The sequence below is a fragment of the Scheffersomyces coipomensis genome (genome assembly GCF_036884675.1).
Source record: "Scheffersomyces coipomensis strain NRRL Y-17651 chromosome Unknown DFJ63scaffold_6, whole genome shotgun sequence".
NCBI lineage: Eukaryota > Fungi > Ascomycota > Pichiomycetes > Serinales > Debaryomycetaceae > Scheffersomyces > Scheffersomyces coipomensis.
This window is the reverse complement of record NW_027042897.1, coordinates 1,141,678-1,159,724: the sequence shown is the minus strand read 5'-3', so window position 1 is coordinate 1,159,724 and position 18,047 is coordinate 1,141,678. Positions and strand designations below refer to the sequence as shown.

Sequence of the window (18,047 nt, the reverse complement as noted above, 5' to 3'; positions counted from 1 at the left end):
ACGTACAAACATCCATGCCACTCGAACGTACAAACATCCATGCCACTCGAACGTACAAACATCCATGCCACTCGAACGTACAAACATCCATGCCACTCAAACATCCATGCCACTCGAACGTACAAACATCCATGCCACTCGAACGTACAAACATCCATGCCACTCGAACGTACAAACATCCATGCCACTCGAACGTACAAACATCCATGCCACTCGAACGTACAAACATCCATGCCACTCGAACATCCATGCCACTCGAACGTACAAACATCCATGCCACTCGAACATCCATGCCACTCGAACGTACAAACATCCATGCCACTCGAACGTACTCAAACATCCATGCCACTCGAACGTACAAACATCCATGCCACTCGAACATCCATGCAGAAGTCATTACTACTCCATTTCCATTAGTGGAAATCAATAGATGCTGCACAGCCGTACACACCACTCCGTTTGCAAGAGTGGTGAAATGTGAGACATAAGCTTCCTCTGAAGCAACCATATTGGTGCTCAAGGTGAAAATAAGCATGAAAAAATATGGTAAAATCATTTTCATGTTCGCAAGTAAAATATTAATTTGAATATGACATTTCAGTTGTCTTTGTATTTCACAACCGGACATTCAATCTTATTAAATATAAACTTTAGAATCACTGAAGAAATGATGAATGACCTGTCTTCTACTATCACAATTTCAGTAGTGTGTAAAAATTGAAAAGGGAATTAGAAGAGATATTTTAACTGCAAAAATGTGTGTTCGGAGTCAAATCCTTTTTGATATAATGCGCGTGTAGGCATAGGTTACGATGTATCATGCAGCTAAATCGTTCGATAAATAAACTACTTTTCTTAAATTTTCTTTACACTATCTATTTTGAAATGAAAGCTTGATTTATGGAAACCTAAATCCATCTGATTTCATGTTTAGGTTGACCTTATCCATATGCAGAATCTATCTAAACGTCAATAGTAATCAATATCGAAAATTGACCTAAAATCAGAATCCTTCTGAGCTTCTATTTGCCCATAAGTTTCCGCAGCTCCAAAATCTCATGAGGGTTGCAACAGGCCAAGTAAAAATCTATTGTCCATTACAAATAAGGCAATTTGTTTTACCTATGAAAAGGAAATAATAATTTTACGCAATCTATTAAGTCGCATCTTCTCGCAATGGGCTAACAAAAATATCTATTTTATTGAACGGCACAGAAAATTGTACAAACTTTGTAATAATAGACTAGAGAGAGTAAGATATAAACCACGTCGTGCAACTAGCGAAAAGCAATACAAGATTAAACAGGAATGGGTCCATCAAGATCAGTTGTTCGTATATGTAGCGGTATAATTGAAGGATCACGCCAACTTGGGGACTATGGAAGGCGCTATTTCCTAAACAGTTTCAGATAATAGTTGTATAGGAAGTTGAATTATAATCATCCAGGAATAGGAAGTACAGAAGATCATACCTGGCAGTTCGTTTTAATAATATATTCCAGAATATGACCAGTGTGCTATACTTCCGTTATATTAGCAAGTAGTTTGGATATGCCTGCTAAGATAATGAAGGGTCACAACCTAGGATAATATAATAATTGGATCTTTTAATTACAAACTAAAGTCAAAGTAACAGTATCATTGGCGTCAGTAAAACTAATGTAATACGACGGACGGTGGCAAGGATCAAATAAGACCTTTTTTACTAAAATAGTGCGTCAAAAATCTTCCTGTACAAGAGGTCCTCCAGATGCCGGCCGTCAAAGGAAGCAAATATATGCTGAGATTAATGACTTTAAAAGTCGTGTCCTCTGCCTCATTCTCCACCTTTATTTAGACGTTTTTGCAACTTCTATCATTCACAGCGCTTTATTATAAATGTCATGGAACTCGTGAAATAGAACACCACCTGATTCACTGCAAGTGTCGATGGGTGCTTGTGATACCAGTATTTTTGGTGTTAATAACACTTGTGACTTCATTGCCTTCTTAAGCATGAGTGATGTAAATCTCCTAGAATCCATTGTCATAAGCTTTAAAAATGCGACAATTAACGAATACTATGAAGGAGATGAAGGATGTGACACCATTAGAGCTACGATTTCGGTATGTGGATTCAATTCCTACATATTTTTCGTTAAAAAAGAGAGTTATCAGAAAGCCATAAACCTGTCAATCGTAGCTGTTCTTTACTAGAATACAGTCAATTGGAATAGAGAAAGCCTGTCAATGGGATGCTTACATTTGGATGCTTTAGCAATCGTTAATTCATGAAGTTCAAATTTAGATGGGTTGTTCGAAACGACCTATCCTGAAGAATGCTAAAATGGATTGCACAGACAGCATGCGATGCTTTTATTTCTGCGTATTTTCTTCTATTGAGTAGCATTTATTAATTGTCTATAAAGATGATTTGTAAGAAGTGGGTTTGATAGAGAAAAACTCTTGAGGAGTTGATTTGAACCAAGTAAGGGTAGCCGTAGCTGTTTTATTAATTACTAGTGGGAAGATTTAAAATTAAGGCTTTTTATTCTCAGAATAGAGGATAGAGAATATATTACGATTGAAAGTTGGACGATTACCCTCAGAGGTTAAAGATGCTCTAACCATATTTTTCACAAATCTAATTTATAGATCATTAGCAAATATTGCGCTACTCTATGAAAAAAATTGAGAAAAATAGAAAATAAGGATATCTGAAAGGTAAAAGGAGCATTAATTGGTTCGGATAATGGTATAGGATATATGAATATACTTGTTAAACATTATTATTTCTAAATATTTTCACAGGCAATTGGTTTTTGGATAATTAACCTAGAAATACAACTTGTGAGTAGCAACTTTCCAACCATAATTTGGCTAGTATCTCTCCACATCATTTTAGTCCCCCCTTGTTTGTTTAATTCCTCAACTGAATTCAAACTCACATAAGGGCTAGACTGAGGGAGATTGTTTATATAATCCTTCAAATTTGGGTAGCCTGTTTTTGGAATTGCAATAGATAGGCAACGAATAACTCTCCCATAGTTAAGTATGACGATAGAATCATTGAACTAACAACATTTCCAAATAGTCCTGTTGCACCCAAGCCGAAGTCCGTCTTGAAATAATGAATCATATCTACCTCAATGTAGCTTCTCAATTATTTCGGCAATACTGTTTCTGATTTGAATTGAAATAAAATGAGAAATCAAGTGGCCTCTTACTTTGGATAAGTGGATTAACTGCTAAAGCACTTTTATTTGGTTATACTGCTGTCAAGAACCATGCCCAAAATCTAGCACTGTCATCAGCATCATACGCAGGCATTTATATCTATTTGTCTGTTTATAAGCTTACACGCCAGAAGTCTTCTCTGCTGCTGCTAGAGCCACTGGTAATGCTAATGCAATTGTATATACTGGAGTTGCTGGTTGTATAGTTCCTGTGGTTGATTATTTTTCCAATACTAGTTCATCAGCTCCAATCTGGATATGTGGAGTTTTTGTGGGTGTTATTGGTATAATTGCTCTTTTTTACCATTTGAACCTTCTAAGCATAGAGTTGTATAGAATTCTCAAATTTTTCTCCAATTTTTATAGTGATATATGCTAAATGTCAATTCAATCTTTCGTAAATTTATAAATAATCTCTGGGGAAGCTGCGAAATCCTAATTAAAATGAAAAAAAATAAATATTTTGATAGCGCATCGAATTTTGATTAAAGTGAAAAAAAATTATGGCGAAGAGCATATGAATGTTTATATAATATAAGTGTTTCAAAAAAGTGTAGATTAAATAATGGTTTCGTTTTCTTGTGAAGTGTGTAACGATACCGTGATCAAGAAGAAGCTTGATCAACATAGTCAGAGATGTTACGGAGCATATTTTAGTTGTATTGATTGTTCCACAACCTTTGAAGGTACTTCATATCGTCAACATACTAGTTGTATTTCAGAAGCTGAAAAGTATGAAAAAGCTTTGTATAAAGGTCCAAAAAAGAATAACCAGAAACCACAACCAGTAAAAGTTGAAAAGACACCAGCTAAAGTAGAAGAAGTGCCTGTCCCAACCACTGAACCAGTTAAAAAGAAGGCAAAGAAAGAATCAAAGAAAGAATCAAAGAAAGATTTAAAGAAAGAATCACCAGACTCATCTCCATTACTCAGATATTTAAATTCAAATAAGCAAGAAGGTTTTTATAAAGTAATAAAGAAATTATCAAAGGATAACTCTAAAGATATAAAGGATATATTAAAAACTTTGAAGGTAACTAAAACTGAAGATGGTAAAATAATCATTGAATAATACATTTTTTAGATAGAAGAATCTTATACATATATATACATAGGTCATAATAATACAAAAAGCATAGACTTCACATTTTATCCCTTTGATCCTTTATGTAATGCTCGATTAACTTTAGCATAAAATTGTGATAATGTATTGTAGGGGAACGATAAATTCTCACATAAATAATCCGGTAGCATTTTCTTAAGATATCTTGCATTTTCATTCGCACCTAACCGTACATTATCATCGTCATCATCAGCATATTCATCTTCTTCAGAATCTAAGTCCTCAAGGAAAGTAGGGATGTATTCAATTTCAGCTGTAGATTCAAAGGTTTTCGACACAATTAATCTATAGCTGATATATACTACGTCAGATGAATTTGAGGTTGTTTGTTTCACATCGAAATAATATTTGTCATCATCTTCAGTAAAATTAACTATTCTCAATCCAGTGAGAAGTTCTAACATATCGAGGGTAAACCCTATATCTTCAAATTCCTTTTTAATACTTTGTTGGTCGATCATATCCACAATTTTATGCTTGCGACTTCTAATAGGGGAAAGATATTCCACGTCATTAACCACTTGCTCTAATTTAGGATTGGGGATTGGTTTATTTTCTGACAACTTCAATTGTTCAATTTCATTTAACAACTTATCGATGGTTGATTGCTTTTCAGACACTTCTTCATTCAATTGTTTAATCAACTCATGATCATTTTTTATTTGAGATTGTGCTTTGGCTTGATAATTAGTGAATAAATCATCTCTTTTAGTATTAACCAATGAATTAATAAATTCCACTAAATCATGATTTCTATTAGACTCTAACACATCTTCTTCACTTATTATCGATGAGGTAAATTTCTTCTTGACCACTGAAGAAGGCGAGGCTATCAAACTTATTTTATTTTTATGAGGAGTAGACTTTGGGGTAGATTTAGGTGTCGATGACGTTTTAATATTTTGGACTTCCTGAACCAACCGCACAGGAGATTTCCCACTTCCAGGAAGTGATGGTTTCGTAGTAGTAGTACTAATAGTAGAAGCAGTACTTGATCTAGTCTTGGATGCAACTAGCAGCTTTCCCTTTGTAACTTTCGAAGAGTTTGGTTCCCCATTGCTTTTCGCAGTAGTTGCAATCCTCAGTTTCGAAGCACTGGTAGCAGCAATAGAACCAGTCAATCGACGAGTTCTTGGTGGCATATTTACTTTATAATCTCCCTAGTTGTATTGATGTTATAATCTATATGAATGTTATCCATATCAAAACGCGTTATTGTATAGAACCAAACCAAACCAAAACAAATTTTATCTTTTGTTCAATTTGGAAAAACCACACGACTTTTGAATTTTAGATATTCTACTTTTAAATTTTTTTACTTTTAACTGCAATGTCAGAATTACCTTTTAGTTATATTAAAGTATTAGACCATGTCTTTTAGTGCAGAAATATTCAAGAATAAGTTGTCAGTCCTCGATGATAGTCAGGACTCTATTGTATCAATATCACAGTGGGTTTTGTTCCATCATAGACATAGCAAAGATGCAGCCAAAATATGGTTAAATTATATATCAAGCACTGCAAATCCTTCAGCATCAAGCTTGAAGAATCCATCTCAGAAGAGATTGTCTTTATTATACCTTTGTAATGATGTGGTACAACAAGCGAAACGAAAAAGAAAAGATGAGTTTATTGTCGATTTTGCTGGAGTTTTGCCGTCTGCTTTAAGATATACATATATAACTGTCGAAGATCCTATCAAAGCAAAAATTGAAAGATTGGTTAATGTTTGGGAGGAAAGACAAGTTTTCGCTGCCAATGATATTTCGAAAATGAAAGAGGCTATTGAATCGGCCAAAAGGAATCCCCATCTTGAATCAGCAGAATTGAATGCAAGTAGTACTGAAAGCATTAATAATAATAAGATTGAAACACAAAAAAAGTCAAATAGTATTGATAAAGCAAAAGTTTCATCTGAACTAGAAGATTTAAATGAATTGTACTTGTTGTTAAGTAGATTGACAGATATAGCACAAACAAACTTAACTCAATATGGAATCCAATCAAAAACATATTTACCTCACGACCCAACTCTTAATGATTCATTACCTGCTCCTAAAGCTTACATCTCCAAATTGAATACATTAGAAAAAATTAGTAATGCTTCTATCCGAAGTATTGATGATTTAAAACTGGTAAAATCTCAAATTAAAGAGGCATTGTCTAACCTTGAACTTTCCATCACAGAAAGTTTAAAAACGGATGAAACAAAATTAAAGATTATCGAAGATAAATTGATAAGATTAAATTCAACAAGAGAAGAATTACAAGAGATGATCGATGAAGAGAATTCAAACTCACAAACTAATAATTCCGATGATGAAGAACCTTCTCCAGAATTTGAAGTGAATAATTCAGACAAGATCAGCAATTCTCTAGCCAACACAAATTATAATACTAAACTACAAGATTCCGATGATGAAGACTTAGTTCCTACATATGACACCGATGATGACGATGACGAAGACAATAATAATAATTCTGAAGATCATAGCAACAATGGTAACGGCAATAAAGCCAAAGCTCTGAATGGAGATGGTGAGATACGGTCAAACAAAAAACGAAGACTCTCTCAGACTCCATCCGGTGGATCAACGCCGTCATCTCTTAAGCGAGTAGCGTTTTCAGAAGATATCGAAGTTAAGGAGTACGAAGCAGAAGACGAATCAGGAATAATCAACATAGTAAAGAGTGACGATGACACCAGTGATTTTGACGTTTATTATAGCGACAATGAAGACGATTTTGACAATGAATTTCCAAGTCATCATAAAGATGACTTGGAATTAAAGCATGATCATGATCATGCAGACTATGATGAATATGATCCGTCTTTGACTGATACCAATTCAACAGTTTCGAACAATACAGAGAATTCTACAGACATTGCAAGTATTTTATCTAAATTATCCTAATAGATTTTGTATTATTCCAAATATTTTTTTGACCCACATGTTTATATAAACTACTCTATATATCCCAACCTTAATTTAATATAACACTAAAGTCATTGGAATGTTTGATGACTGATTTCGATTCATATGAATAATTACTTGTAGAATCTTTACTTTCAAGTATACTACTATTAGATTCCGATGTTTCCAATCTAATCATACTAATCTTATTCTCGGTATTTCCCAATTGACACCTACCTTCAGAACTAGAATAATTTAGCAAGTTTGGTAAAGATAACCTTTTCTTTACCGAATCAATCTCAGTTCCCAATTTAACACCGACATTCCTTGTAATATTACTGGATGCTGACATTGCGTCTAGTTTATTCTCCACATTAACCTTTATAGAACTTGAATTTCCATTTTTACCTCTTTTTGCTTTGATTTTTCTTGGTAGATATACACACAAATCATCCGATGACAGACAATTTGAACATTCAGGCAAAGCTCTTGAACACCTTTTCTTGAATTTCCTGCAACGAATGCAACTGACCTTAGATTTCCTTGGATCATCCTTTTCTAAATCAGGTTGTGAAAGATTATGTTCGTAGATATTTCTTTGAGAATGATCTAGACCTAGTTTCTTGAGATTCTTCATCTTAAACACAGTTATAGATGACACTTTGTTGTTATTAGTAACACGGGACAGTATGAACATTTCAGAACCAGCTGAAGATGATAAATCACAATCAATGTGTTTATCTTCATTTCTTAAATTTACCTGGAATTCACTTAAATATTTTTGAATTTCAGGATTATCCTCAAATGCAGAGTCCTCTGCTATCACGTTATTTAATACTTTGAAACCCATATGTCACACTATCATCACCTTTGAGAACTTCTATCCATGAACAAAAGTGATGTATATCTTAATAAATCGATTGAAAAATTATGAAAAATTGCAATTCTATTTTTCCGAGTCAAATATAATTCATATCACTGACTCTGATTCCTAATCAAATTTAAAATTTTCCCGCGCAAATTTTGCAATCAAAAAAAAATGCTTATCTTCTCTTTACAATTTTGTAACATGATGAAATAATTTTCTTCCTGAATGCAATAGCATAGCACCTGAACAAACCAACTGTCTGTTAATGTGAAGTTCTCGTGCAAAAGCAACCTGGGTAGTATTTGGAACTACTTTGCTATTCTGGTAAAATTTGGAATAAAGTGAAGTTCCCAAGGAAATCTTTTGTGTGCTAGGAAGTTTTCGATCCAACTCTAAAGACAAATTGGACAAAATGCTCTTATGATGAGAGTCGGGCAGCGTTAAGTCTGGCAACAGCTCTGTGAAAAATTCATTCATAGAACTTGATAAAGATTTTAAACGATCTCTTGAACCAACATATAGGAAGTGCTTGGTTCTGGTGCAAGCAACATAAAATAATCGAGCTTTTACTGGATCGATCTTTATGTTATCATCCTGAAATAAGCTTGACCAATCAGCTATATAATGATTATTTGACCCTGGGATAAATACCACCGGAAACTCTAAACCCTTTGCCGTATGTACAGTTGATACATTGACCATATCCAGTCTGAAAACCGGAACATCTTCACTGTAAGTTCTCAAAAAGTGTGATATAAAATCTTTCTCAGTATTTCCTGCAAGATACGTTTTATGAGAGGAAATCAATGAGTTGTAGAAAGATGAGATATTGATGTCAAGATTACTTCTATGGTTTTCTATCATGTCAATTTTTGACGATTTGGATGGGGATAATGAATAACTCGTTGGAGTATTCAAATGTTCTAATAAATTCCCCGAGCTAACAATCCTAAGTAATGATTCCATAATTAATTGTGGATTTTGATTGTGTGACAATAATTCTCTCTCTTTAGATATCCCCTCTAAGAATTTAGTCAAATAAGAAGTTGTTAATGAATGATCTGGTAATTTATAAATTGACGAGAATATTCCATTACTATCACTACCTTTATTCTTTTCTTTCGGGTCTTTTAAGTCCTGTAAAATGTAATTCATTAAATACTTTGGTTCAGAATTGTCAATTGTTTGCAACGCATTAAACAATTTGGAGATTCTCCCTTTAGCCATAGGTTTATCATCCATAATCATTAGAATACACATTAAGCAAAACTCAGAGCCATACTTTTCACTTATTAAGTTCAAAATGTCAAGGAATAGATGAACTTTTGAAGTTACCCAGTTGGTTGATTGGCCTAATTTATTGCATTTGATACCATAATATTCATTTAGATGATCAGCAACATCATTGACTTCTTTATTACTACGTAAAAGAATCGTGAAGTCAGAAAACAGAAATAAACCACCCAGTTGCAATATAAGTCGTGAAATTTCACTAGCTATGAAATCATATTCTTCTAGTGGTGTATCACGAGCGTATAATACCGGTTTGCCACCGTCAGGTTTAACGGATTTGATTTCTTTATGGATTTCAGTAAGCAAGCCATTTGGTTTTAAAATGACTTCTGCCGACACTTTAAGAACTTCAGGAGTGAGACGAAATGTTTCATGTATATGTTGTTCGTTTAGAGAAAAATCGGGAAACTCTTTATGTATATCATTAAATAAGTCTGGGTTTGAACCTAGAAATTCATAGATACACTGGTTTGGATCTCCAGCGATTGTTAAGTGTTTAGTAGTTCCATCATAGCAAGGGTATGAAACGACTCTCTTAACAATCTTAAGTAACAGATTATGCATATCTTGGAATTCATCAACAATGATTATTTTGTAATTTGCTAATTCATGAATCCATTTTGAGGAATCACCTTTTAACGAAGTATTCATCAATTTTATTGCATCTGTAATAAAATCTGAATATCTTTTCATTCCATTTCTATCCAAATAATGAATCAACTCTTTTAAATACTCTTCACTGACATTTGATTTTTGAGCTGCTTCTGTGATTGTTAATTCACCAACTTTAATAGATGATAATAGTTTATCTAACTTAGCAGCAGTTAAATTACCATTAATTGTTGCCCCACCTAATGAAATCGATTTGGCCAGAAATATGGTTGAAAAGCTTCTCCAACTCATATCATCCAATAAACGTATCTTTGTATATGCATCATCATATGGTGGTCCATACTCTTCAAGTAAACGGGAGCAAAATGAATGGAAAGTACTAATGTTGATTTGATTGGCAGATTCTTCATGTGAAATTGAACACAACGTCGATTTCAACATCCCCACAGCTCTATTAGTCATCGAAAGTACTAGTATTTCCTCTGGCTTTATGTTGTGTTGTTCCACTAGATGAACTATTCTTCTAGCCATGGTTAATGTTTTCCCACTTCCTGGTCCAGCTTTAACCAACAATATCTCTCTGGGTTTTGGTACAGTCTCAATGATCTTTCTCTGAGAGTCAGTGACAGTCCCCACATCACTATCAGTTCCTGATGCTACCATCGATTGAGCTGTATACGATTTCAATGACTTTGCTGTTACTTGTAACTAAACTCTAAGTTATTTGTTATAGATCGCAAAATTCCTTTAAAAAAAAAAACGTAAACAGAGTTTTGATCAAAAGAAAACTGTGATTAATGGGGGATACAAATACGCTATATAAAGCAGGCTTCATAGACATCCAACATAACAAACTTAGATGAGTGGGTTAGAGACTCTAAAGCAGATATTGACATCTAAGGACCATCTTGCAGATGCGCCAATTGTTGAGTCACTTGTCAATCTTGAGTCGCTTCTCAGTAAGCAATCTGGTGGTGAAGGTAACAACAAAGCAACATTATTAGATTCATTTCGAACTCATGCCAATGCATTGAATGCTAGTCGGGTGAATCAGCTCAATATCAATGATCTAGCAGCGTTGGTTGATAAATTTGATGACTACAATGACAAAATTCAACAATTTCAGTCAAAGCTAGATCCTATAGAAAAGATTTTGGATGGATTTAATCAAGATTTGAGTCACTTATCTGCAAGTTTAGTGTCATTACAAGAGAAATCAACCAAATTATCATCAGATTCGAATATACAGCATACAGTAACAGAAAAATTGAATGGAATAATATTGGATTTAATGATATCGCCGGAGGTGGCCAAGTCAGTAGTTGAAGATGAAATTGATGAAAAATGGCTTGAAAATTTAAGATTTATTAATGAAAAACTGCAATTAATCCATAGTATCAAATCCAAAAAGATGTCAAGTGAATTAGAGCAACTTTATAATGAATCAAGAGCATTGGAGCAACTTGAATTGGGAATCAAATTACTTTCAAATAAAGCAGTAGAAAGAATAAGAGATTTCTTAATATCAAATGTTAAACAACTTAGATCATTGTCAAAAACATCTTCTCAAGAAATTCAACAAAAGTTAATTAAATTAAAAGAAATATTTGTGTTTTTAAATACCCAACATCCTGAATTGGCTGCTCAATTAAGACTAGCTTACATATATACCATGAGATGGTATTATCAAACCAAATTTGCCAAGTATATCTATGCTTTAGAAAAATTACATATAAGACATATCGATCAAAATTTTGTCTTAGGAACTGATGGAGAAAAAAAACAAAGTGTTTTTGGAACCGCCTGGAAAGGTTGGTTACCTACTGGTACTAATTTAACTACTTCCTACACCACAGCTCCCACTAGTCATCTTTCAATGAATGAATATTTAGCATCTATGGATAAAAGAATTCACGTACTTGATGATAGTAAAGCAGGTTCAAGACACGTTCTGGCCATTCCATCTCAAATAGCAGAAACTACTCCCTTTGTTTACTGGCTTGAATTCGTTTACAACCAGTTTGCTGTAGCTCTTACTGATAATATCGTGGTTGAATATTTGTTTATGGTAGAATTTTTCTATCAAGATAATGAGAAATTTGATAAAATCGATTTACCGAAGTTAGAAGATGATAATCTATCCACCAATGCTAAAGGAGTCACTGGTCAAGTGGAATGGTATCAAATAATGTTCAATGATATATTTAAAATGGGTCGTGAATTTGTTACCTGGGCAATTACTCATTATCCGTATGCAAAAACAATAGGAGGTTCAGCTGCAAGTGCTGCTAGAGTACACCCTTCTGCCAGTTTTGGAAGTTGTGACGGATACGCTATTTTGGTCATAATTCGTTTGGTACAAGCTTCACAATCAATATTTCAAAACAAGTATCATATTCCTATCATGAACGATTATCTAAATTCATTATTGTTGATTTTATGGCCCCAATTTACAAAGATTATTGATCTTAATTGTGAAGCTATGAAAAAAATGATTTTACAAAGTTCAAAAGTGTCAACATTAGCTCCTGTTCATGTCACTCAACAATTCGCTCAGTATATTCTGGGACTCTTAAAGTTATCAGGACCTATCGCCGATGATAACAGCACCAAAGATTATAGAGGTGAGCCATTATATAATTCAATAGTAAGGTTACGAAATGACTTTGAGAGTTATTTAACAAAATTAAGTACTCATTCATTTGGAAATTCTAAAAACAAACAAGTTGAGAAAGAAATCTTCCTTTACAACAATTATTTCCTTATCGTTAATATATTAAAGAACGAAAACAGTGATGTAATTCTGAATTCAATTGTTGAAGAGCAATTATCTCATTTTGAACTTCTATGTGAAGCATATAAGAAAACTACTAAATAGATTAACTATAATAATATCATAACTCACATATCTTTGCAAATAATCCACACAATTGTAAATATGTAGAAACACCTTCTAGCACACGCATATGAGTAAATCCTATCTCTTTTATTAATTCTAATCTTTTCTTTTCATCAATTCCAGGTAATGTTTTAGCTACTCTGAATGTCAGAGTCACAATGTCAATCGATGAATAACCTTTATTCCACAAACCATCTAATAATTCTATAGCTTTATCTATATTCTTTTCATTTGTACAACTTGCCAATATCTTTTGAATAACTAAAGGATGAGGTTGATCAACAATTTTAAATACATTTATATCATTTACAAACCCAAAACCAGCCACTGTACTTTGTAAATTGTTTATGGCTTGTCTCATATCACCTTCTGCTGTGAATATCAATGCACCTAACCCTTCACTATTGTGTTTGACATCTTCTAGTTTAACAATTTCTAATAATCTTGCTAATACTTGATCATCTGCCAATTTATTATATCGCAAAATAGCACATCTTGATTGTAAAGGTTCTATAATCTTCAGGGATTGGTTACAAGCAAAAGCAAATCTAGTAGTGTTTGAATAAATTTCCATGGTTCTTCTTAAGGCTTGTTGAGCACCAGGAGTCATTGAATCAGCTTCATCTAAAATAATTATCTTATGTCTTCCAGGAGGTAACAGAATCTTAGTTTGAGCAAATTGTTTAATCTTGTTACGAACAACATCAATCCCTCTATCATCAGATGCATTCAACTCTAAAGTTGCTTGGTGATATAAATCTGGCCCTAACAATTCCAAGGCAAGACAATGAATAGATGTAGTTTTCCCAATACCTGGTAAACCAGATATAATCATATGAGGCATGTTACCATCTTCTGCAATTCTTTTTAATCTTTCAACAGTTTCTTCATTCCCAACAATGTCATTAAGTTTATGAGGACGATACTTCTCAACCCAAGGAAGTTCAAGTAACGTGGAAAAAGTCTTTGTCATGATTATCACTGTCTTAATCAAACAGATATTACAAACATATTCAAACTGAAATATTTATTTGAAGCGACGCGTATATTTTTCGATCTGTTCAGTCCAAAAATGAAAATTTCAAAATACCTGTATACAAGTATGATTAACTACAATTATATGAAACTTAGGTTAAGGCAAACCAAAGCTAAATCGAACAACCTGTAGTAGAGTAGGTTTGATTATATGATGTAAAGTTGACTAAAAATTCATTATAAGAAAAAAAAAATCAAATTACATGTAAAATTCTGTACATAAATATGTCTATTACCTATTTAAACTTACTTTTATTATCCATTAACATTAATCATTATTAGCTTTGGCCTTTTTCTTCTGATCATTCTTCTTTGGCAAGATTGGAGCACTAGTAGATAGAAAATTGATCACTGGAGGAAGAAATGGAGATGATTTCCTATCAAATAAGCCATGTAACCAAGGAATATCCACATCTGAAATATGTTCGTCTATCAATTTGAACAAATTGAAAGCTTCAGGGATCTTCTTTGCCATTCCTAATATCCCTGTATTTGGTATACTTAGTATGCTCGAAAGCTTTTCCATGGTTCCTTTTGGTAATTGTATTAATTTGACTCTGTCGGATTCACTTCTGGATGATGTATAAGCTAATACTGGAAATGAACTTATAATGATGGGAGGAGATATATCATTCTTTGTAACAAATATATACTTGATATATTGGGAATCTTGATTTGAATCTGGTGATATGTTAGATATAGATTTATGGACCTGAGCTTGACTTTCGAGAGCACTCACAACAGCATTGAACCCAACTACTATTTGTTTTGAAATTTGAGGTCCATCTCCAGCAAGTGACTTTTGCTGTTTCTTTAATTCATTGTGCTTGCCTACTGAAGATAATAGGAAGCTTAGATGGTCTATAATTTGGGATGCAATGTCTGGTGATACAAATGGCCATTGACTGGATTGGGTAAAAGGATTATCTAGAATGGGTTTGAACACTTGTCTTCTTTTCTTCTCTAGTTCTTTCAAAGAATTCTTCGCTATGGCAGGCTTCTTTACTGAGGAACTTCGATCTTGTTTCTTGTTGTTATTCTTATCCATCTCCTCCTTTACCATATTCTATGAACTTAATCATACCTTACAGATTTTGATTTCTTTATTTTTTTTTATTTTTATTTTTTTGTAAAGCGCATCGCTACAACAAAAAATGATAGCACTACATACAAAACAAATGTAATTTTTGCAACTAAAACATTTTATATTACTTCAGTATTTAGAAATATATACTTTATATATCAACAGGCCAGCTGTCATTAAATTTATTCTTTTTGGTTAACAGCAATTGGAGAGAAATTTTGTTCCTCAGATTCAGCATCTTTTTCTTTAGCTCTACTTTCATCTCTCAAGGCTAAATATTGTGCTAATAAAACCAAAATCAAACCTACAGTTGCAAGAACTGCTGTATAAGTGAAACCAACGAAATACCTTGGAGCAGAGTTTGTATTCCAAACAAAAATAGGTACAAAGGCACCAGTGACATACGCTAAAGTATTAGTACACACAATGACAAAATTTCTTTTCATATCATTATGTAATAACAATCTATTCATCCATGATACAATACCAGGTTGACCATAAGCAGTAGGGACACCAACCAAAAAATATGAAAACCAATGAAGACCGACAGGGATATCCCATATAGCCAAGAATATACAACCAAGAGTGAGCAGAATGAAGTACAGACTAACAATGTATACATTGGTTTTGCCTCCTAAGAAATCATTGGTATAGAAAATGAAAACCGTTACCACAACACCTACAGCAAAAACAACTGATGGCCACGTATTATAAGCATAAGAAGATGTATGTAAATCTTCTTTCAACCATAATTGAAAAGTTGGATTTCCGATAGCTGAACAAGTATTGTTATAAGCAAGGAACATTAATGGAAAGACATATATATGCCAAGTATTAAAAAATTCTTTAATAATTTTCCAGGAATAAGGTACCCTAGTATTCAATTGAGCTTTGGCATTTTTTCTTCTTTCTAAACCAACCAATCTATCCTCATGAGTAAAATACCAAACATCTGTAGTTGATGGGGTGTTTGGATTAGCAAAGAAAGTATATATCCCAATAGGAAAACTAATGATAGCATCAAAGATAAACATCCATTTGAATGGAGGGATTCCAGAATGGGCAAATCTCTTTAAAATAGCTTGTTGAAGTGGACCCGATATAATACTACTAAGAACACCTGAGATGGCAATGAATGCTGATCTTTTAGAGATTTCTGCAGTACTATAATTGGAACCAACTAAATATTCAAAAGCTGGAAAGAAAGCCAGTTCAAATAAGGCAATAAAAAATCTTAAAACATAAATACTTTTAATATTATCTTTCCCAGGGGTGATCATTAATAAAGTTAAGATGGACCAAATGATTTCCAAAGTACCTAAATAATATCTTGCCTTTAAACGATGTAAAATCAAGTTGGAAGGAATTTGGCCAATAATATAACCAACAGTGAAAGCAGTAGTAACATAATTATATTGATTATTATACATTCCATAATATTCTTCCATACCATTAACATAAGCAGTAGTAACATTAGTTTGATTCAAATTCTTAATAAAATAACCCAAACATGCAGAACTTAAAAAGAAAAAGTCTAATTTTAATAGATAAGTTTGTTCTTTTGGATGTCTTCCGACACCATCCCATAAAAATCTTTTAAATTTAAACCACTTTGAAGTTTCCCTATAATGAATTTCTTCTGGAGTTAAATGTAAAGATAAGTCGACGTAAGTATAGGTGGCTGTTGAATCATCAGAATCAACAGGTTCAACATCAACATTAACATTACCTAATTTTTCATCTTCATTTGAACTACCATGTTCAATAACTGATTTATGTAATCTTCCTTCCTGAACAATTGCTTCAGATGCAACATAATGTTTTGCAATCTTCTTAAAGAATGACATCTTTGATACGGCTTGCCTTTTTTTTTGTTATCCTAACAAAACAAGTACATATGACTTAATTTCTTGGAAATTTTTCTTATATTTATAGTATTTATGTCAACGAATGCCAAATTTTTCACTCTTAAATTGTGATAACTTAAAAATCACTGTGGTTGATTGTCATAATTACTTATAATTAAGCTTTCAGTCATGTGCCATTGATTCGATTTGCGTTTTCTTATCTACTTGCAAAGTGTGGCAAAAATGATTGCGAAAAAAAAGGAATTATTTTTTATTTTATTTAATTTAATTATCCCGCCCTGTCTATTTACATAGTTTATAATTTCTAATTAATTATAAATAAGAGGAAATATGACACCCCTGAACCAAACCATAATAGATTTCATTGGCTCAAGATTAATTTAAATATAATTAAATCAATGCAGAAAATTTCTTGTAGATTTAAATCCGAGTGATTAATTCAAAGTGACTCAATAATTACACAGTTTTGTTTACATATCTTTAGGTAAGACTAAGTAGGATTTCTCCGATGGTAATTGTTTCTTTGGCATCTATCTCCCTTATACTTTAACTTTATTCCATTCACAGTTCGGTGGTTATAAGCATAGCCAGATGCTGTATTGACCATGATAGATTGTTAAAACTGTGGCTATCTATTGCACTCTTTTGAAAAAAAGTTCTCTGGTAACCCTCATGTCTTAAATATGTCACTAAATAGATTTCCGTTTAGCTAGACCCAACAGCGAACAATGTGTATGTGAATAATGGATCAATTTGCTTATTGTATAATTGAACTACATAATTTGTTTCTCCACCACAACAGATCAAGTCGTTTTCTATTTTGATTAATCAAATCTATTTAAATTATACTACTACTCAGGCACAATACATTTTTTTAGAAAAACTTTTCAATATTGGAAGCTATAGTATTGCTATGTTTTTTATCAGATGCACCCAATACTAAATCAATGAGTCAAATGGACAACTTAATGTAAACAATGATGATGAGTATTCCCCATTTGACTCACCCAAGCTTTTTAAATTACGATTAGATTGATCTTAGTGTTCATTTTAAAGTTGAATATATTGGTCCTTGAAGATTTTCAATAAAAGCGAATTTTTCCGACCTTTTGTGGGGCAACGCGCAATTTAAAGA

At 32.9% G+C, this 18,047-nt stretch overlaps 9 protein-coding genes across 9 annotated transcripts; 3 read left to right on the top strand and 6 right to left on the bottom strand. All coding sequences in view use genetic code 12, as the record gives it.

The window, feature by feature from the left end:
* Positions 1-1,929: 1,929 nt before the first annotated feature.
* DFJ63DRAFT_337246 (uncharacterized protein) lies at positions 1,930-4,287 on the top strand (the record flags this gene model as incomplete). Its single annotated transcript, XM_064908520.1, has 3 exons — positions 1,930-1,999; positions 3,347-3,499; positions 3,902-4,287. 3 exons carry the CDS (start codon positions 1,930-1,932, stop codon positions 4,285-4,287), a joined length of 609 nt encoding a protein of 202 aa, XP_064760723.1.
* A 38-nt stretch (positions 4,288-4,325) lies between these two features.
* DFJ63DRAFT_222141 (uncharacterized protein) lies at positions 4,326-5,594 on the bottom strand. The gene has a single exon (XM_064904202.1). The coding sequence runs from the start codon at positions 5,478-5,480 to the stop codon at positions 4,365-4,367; it is 1,116 nt and encodes a 371-aa protein (XP_064760722.1). The 5' UTR covers positions 5,481-5,594; the 3' UTR covers positions 4,326-4,364.
* Positions 5,595-5,708: 114 nt separating this feature from the next.
* Positions 5,709-7,253, top strand: DFJ63DRAFT_315151 (uncharacterized protein; the record flags this gene model as incomplete). The annotated part of the gene is made up of 1 exon (XM_064906500.1): positions 5,709-7,253. One exon carries the CDS (start codon positions 5,709-5,711, stop codon positions 7,251-7,253), a length of 1,545 nt encoding a protein of 514 aa, XP_064760721.1.
* Positions 7,254-7,288: 35 nt separating this feature from the next.
* DFJ63DRAFT_221892 (Zn(II)2Cys6 transcription factor domain-containing protein) lies at positions 7,289-8,205 on the bottom strand. Its single transcript, XM_064904185.1, has one exon. The coding sequence runs from the start codon at positions 8,101-8,103 to the stop codon at positions 7,324-7,326; it is 780 nt and encodes a 259-aa protein (XP_064760720.1). The 5' UTR covers positions 8,104-8,205; the 3' UTR covers positions 7,289-7,323.
* Positions 8,206-8,307: 102 nt separating this feature from the next.
* Positions 8,308-10,689, bottom strand: HMI1 (ATP-dependent 3'-5' DNA helicase; the record flags this gene model as incomplete). The annotated part of the gene is made up of 1 exon (XM_064906499.1): positions 8,308-10,689. The coding sequence occupies one exon, from the start codon at positions 10,687-10,689 to the stop codon at positions 8,308-8,310; it is 2,382 nt and encodes a 793-aa protein (XP_064760719.1).
* Positions 10,690-10,787: 98 nt separating this feature from the next.
* VPS52 (Vps52p) lies at positions 10,788-12,912 on the top strand. The gene has a single exon (XM_064904186.1). The coding sequence runs from the start codon at positions 10,886-10,888 to the stop codon at positions 12,902-12,904; it is 2,019 nt and encodes a 672-aa protein (XP_064760718.1). The 5' UTR covers positions 10,788-10,885; the 3' UTR covers positions 12,905-12,912.
* Positions 12,913-12,920: 8 nt separating this feature from the next.
* On the bottom strand, positions 12,921-13,898 carry RFC4 (replication factor C subunit 4; the record flags this gene model as incomplete). Its single annotated transcript, XM_064908519.1, has 1 exon — positions 12,921-13,898. The coding sequence occupies one exon, from the start codon at positions 13,896-13,898 to the stop codon at positions 12,921-12,923; it is 978 nt and encodes a 325-aa protein (XP_064760717.1).
* Positions 13,899-14,228: 330 nt separating this feature from the next.
* POP3 (Pop3p) lies at positions 14,229-15,008 on the bottom strand (the record flags this gene model as incomplete). Its single annotated transcript, XM_064908518.1, has 1 exon — positions 14,229-15,008. The coding sequence occupies one exon, from the start codon at positions 15,006-15,008 to the stop codon at positions 14,229-14,231; it is 780 nt and encodes a 259-aa protein (XP_064760716.1).
* Positions 15,009-15,226: 218 nt separating this feature from the next.
* Positions 15,227-16,891, bottom strand: DFJ63DRAFT_337238 (uncharacterized protein; the record flags this gene model as incomplete). Its single annotated transcript, XM_064908517.1, has 1 exon — positions 15,227-16,891. One exon carries the CDS (start codon positions 16,889-16,891, stop codon positions 15,227-15,229), a length of 1,665 nt encoding a protein of 554 aa, XP_064760715.1.
* Between the last annotated feature and the right edge of the window lie 1,156 nt (positions 16,892-18,047).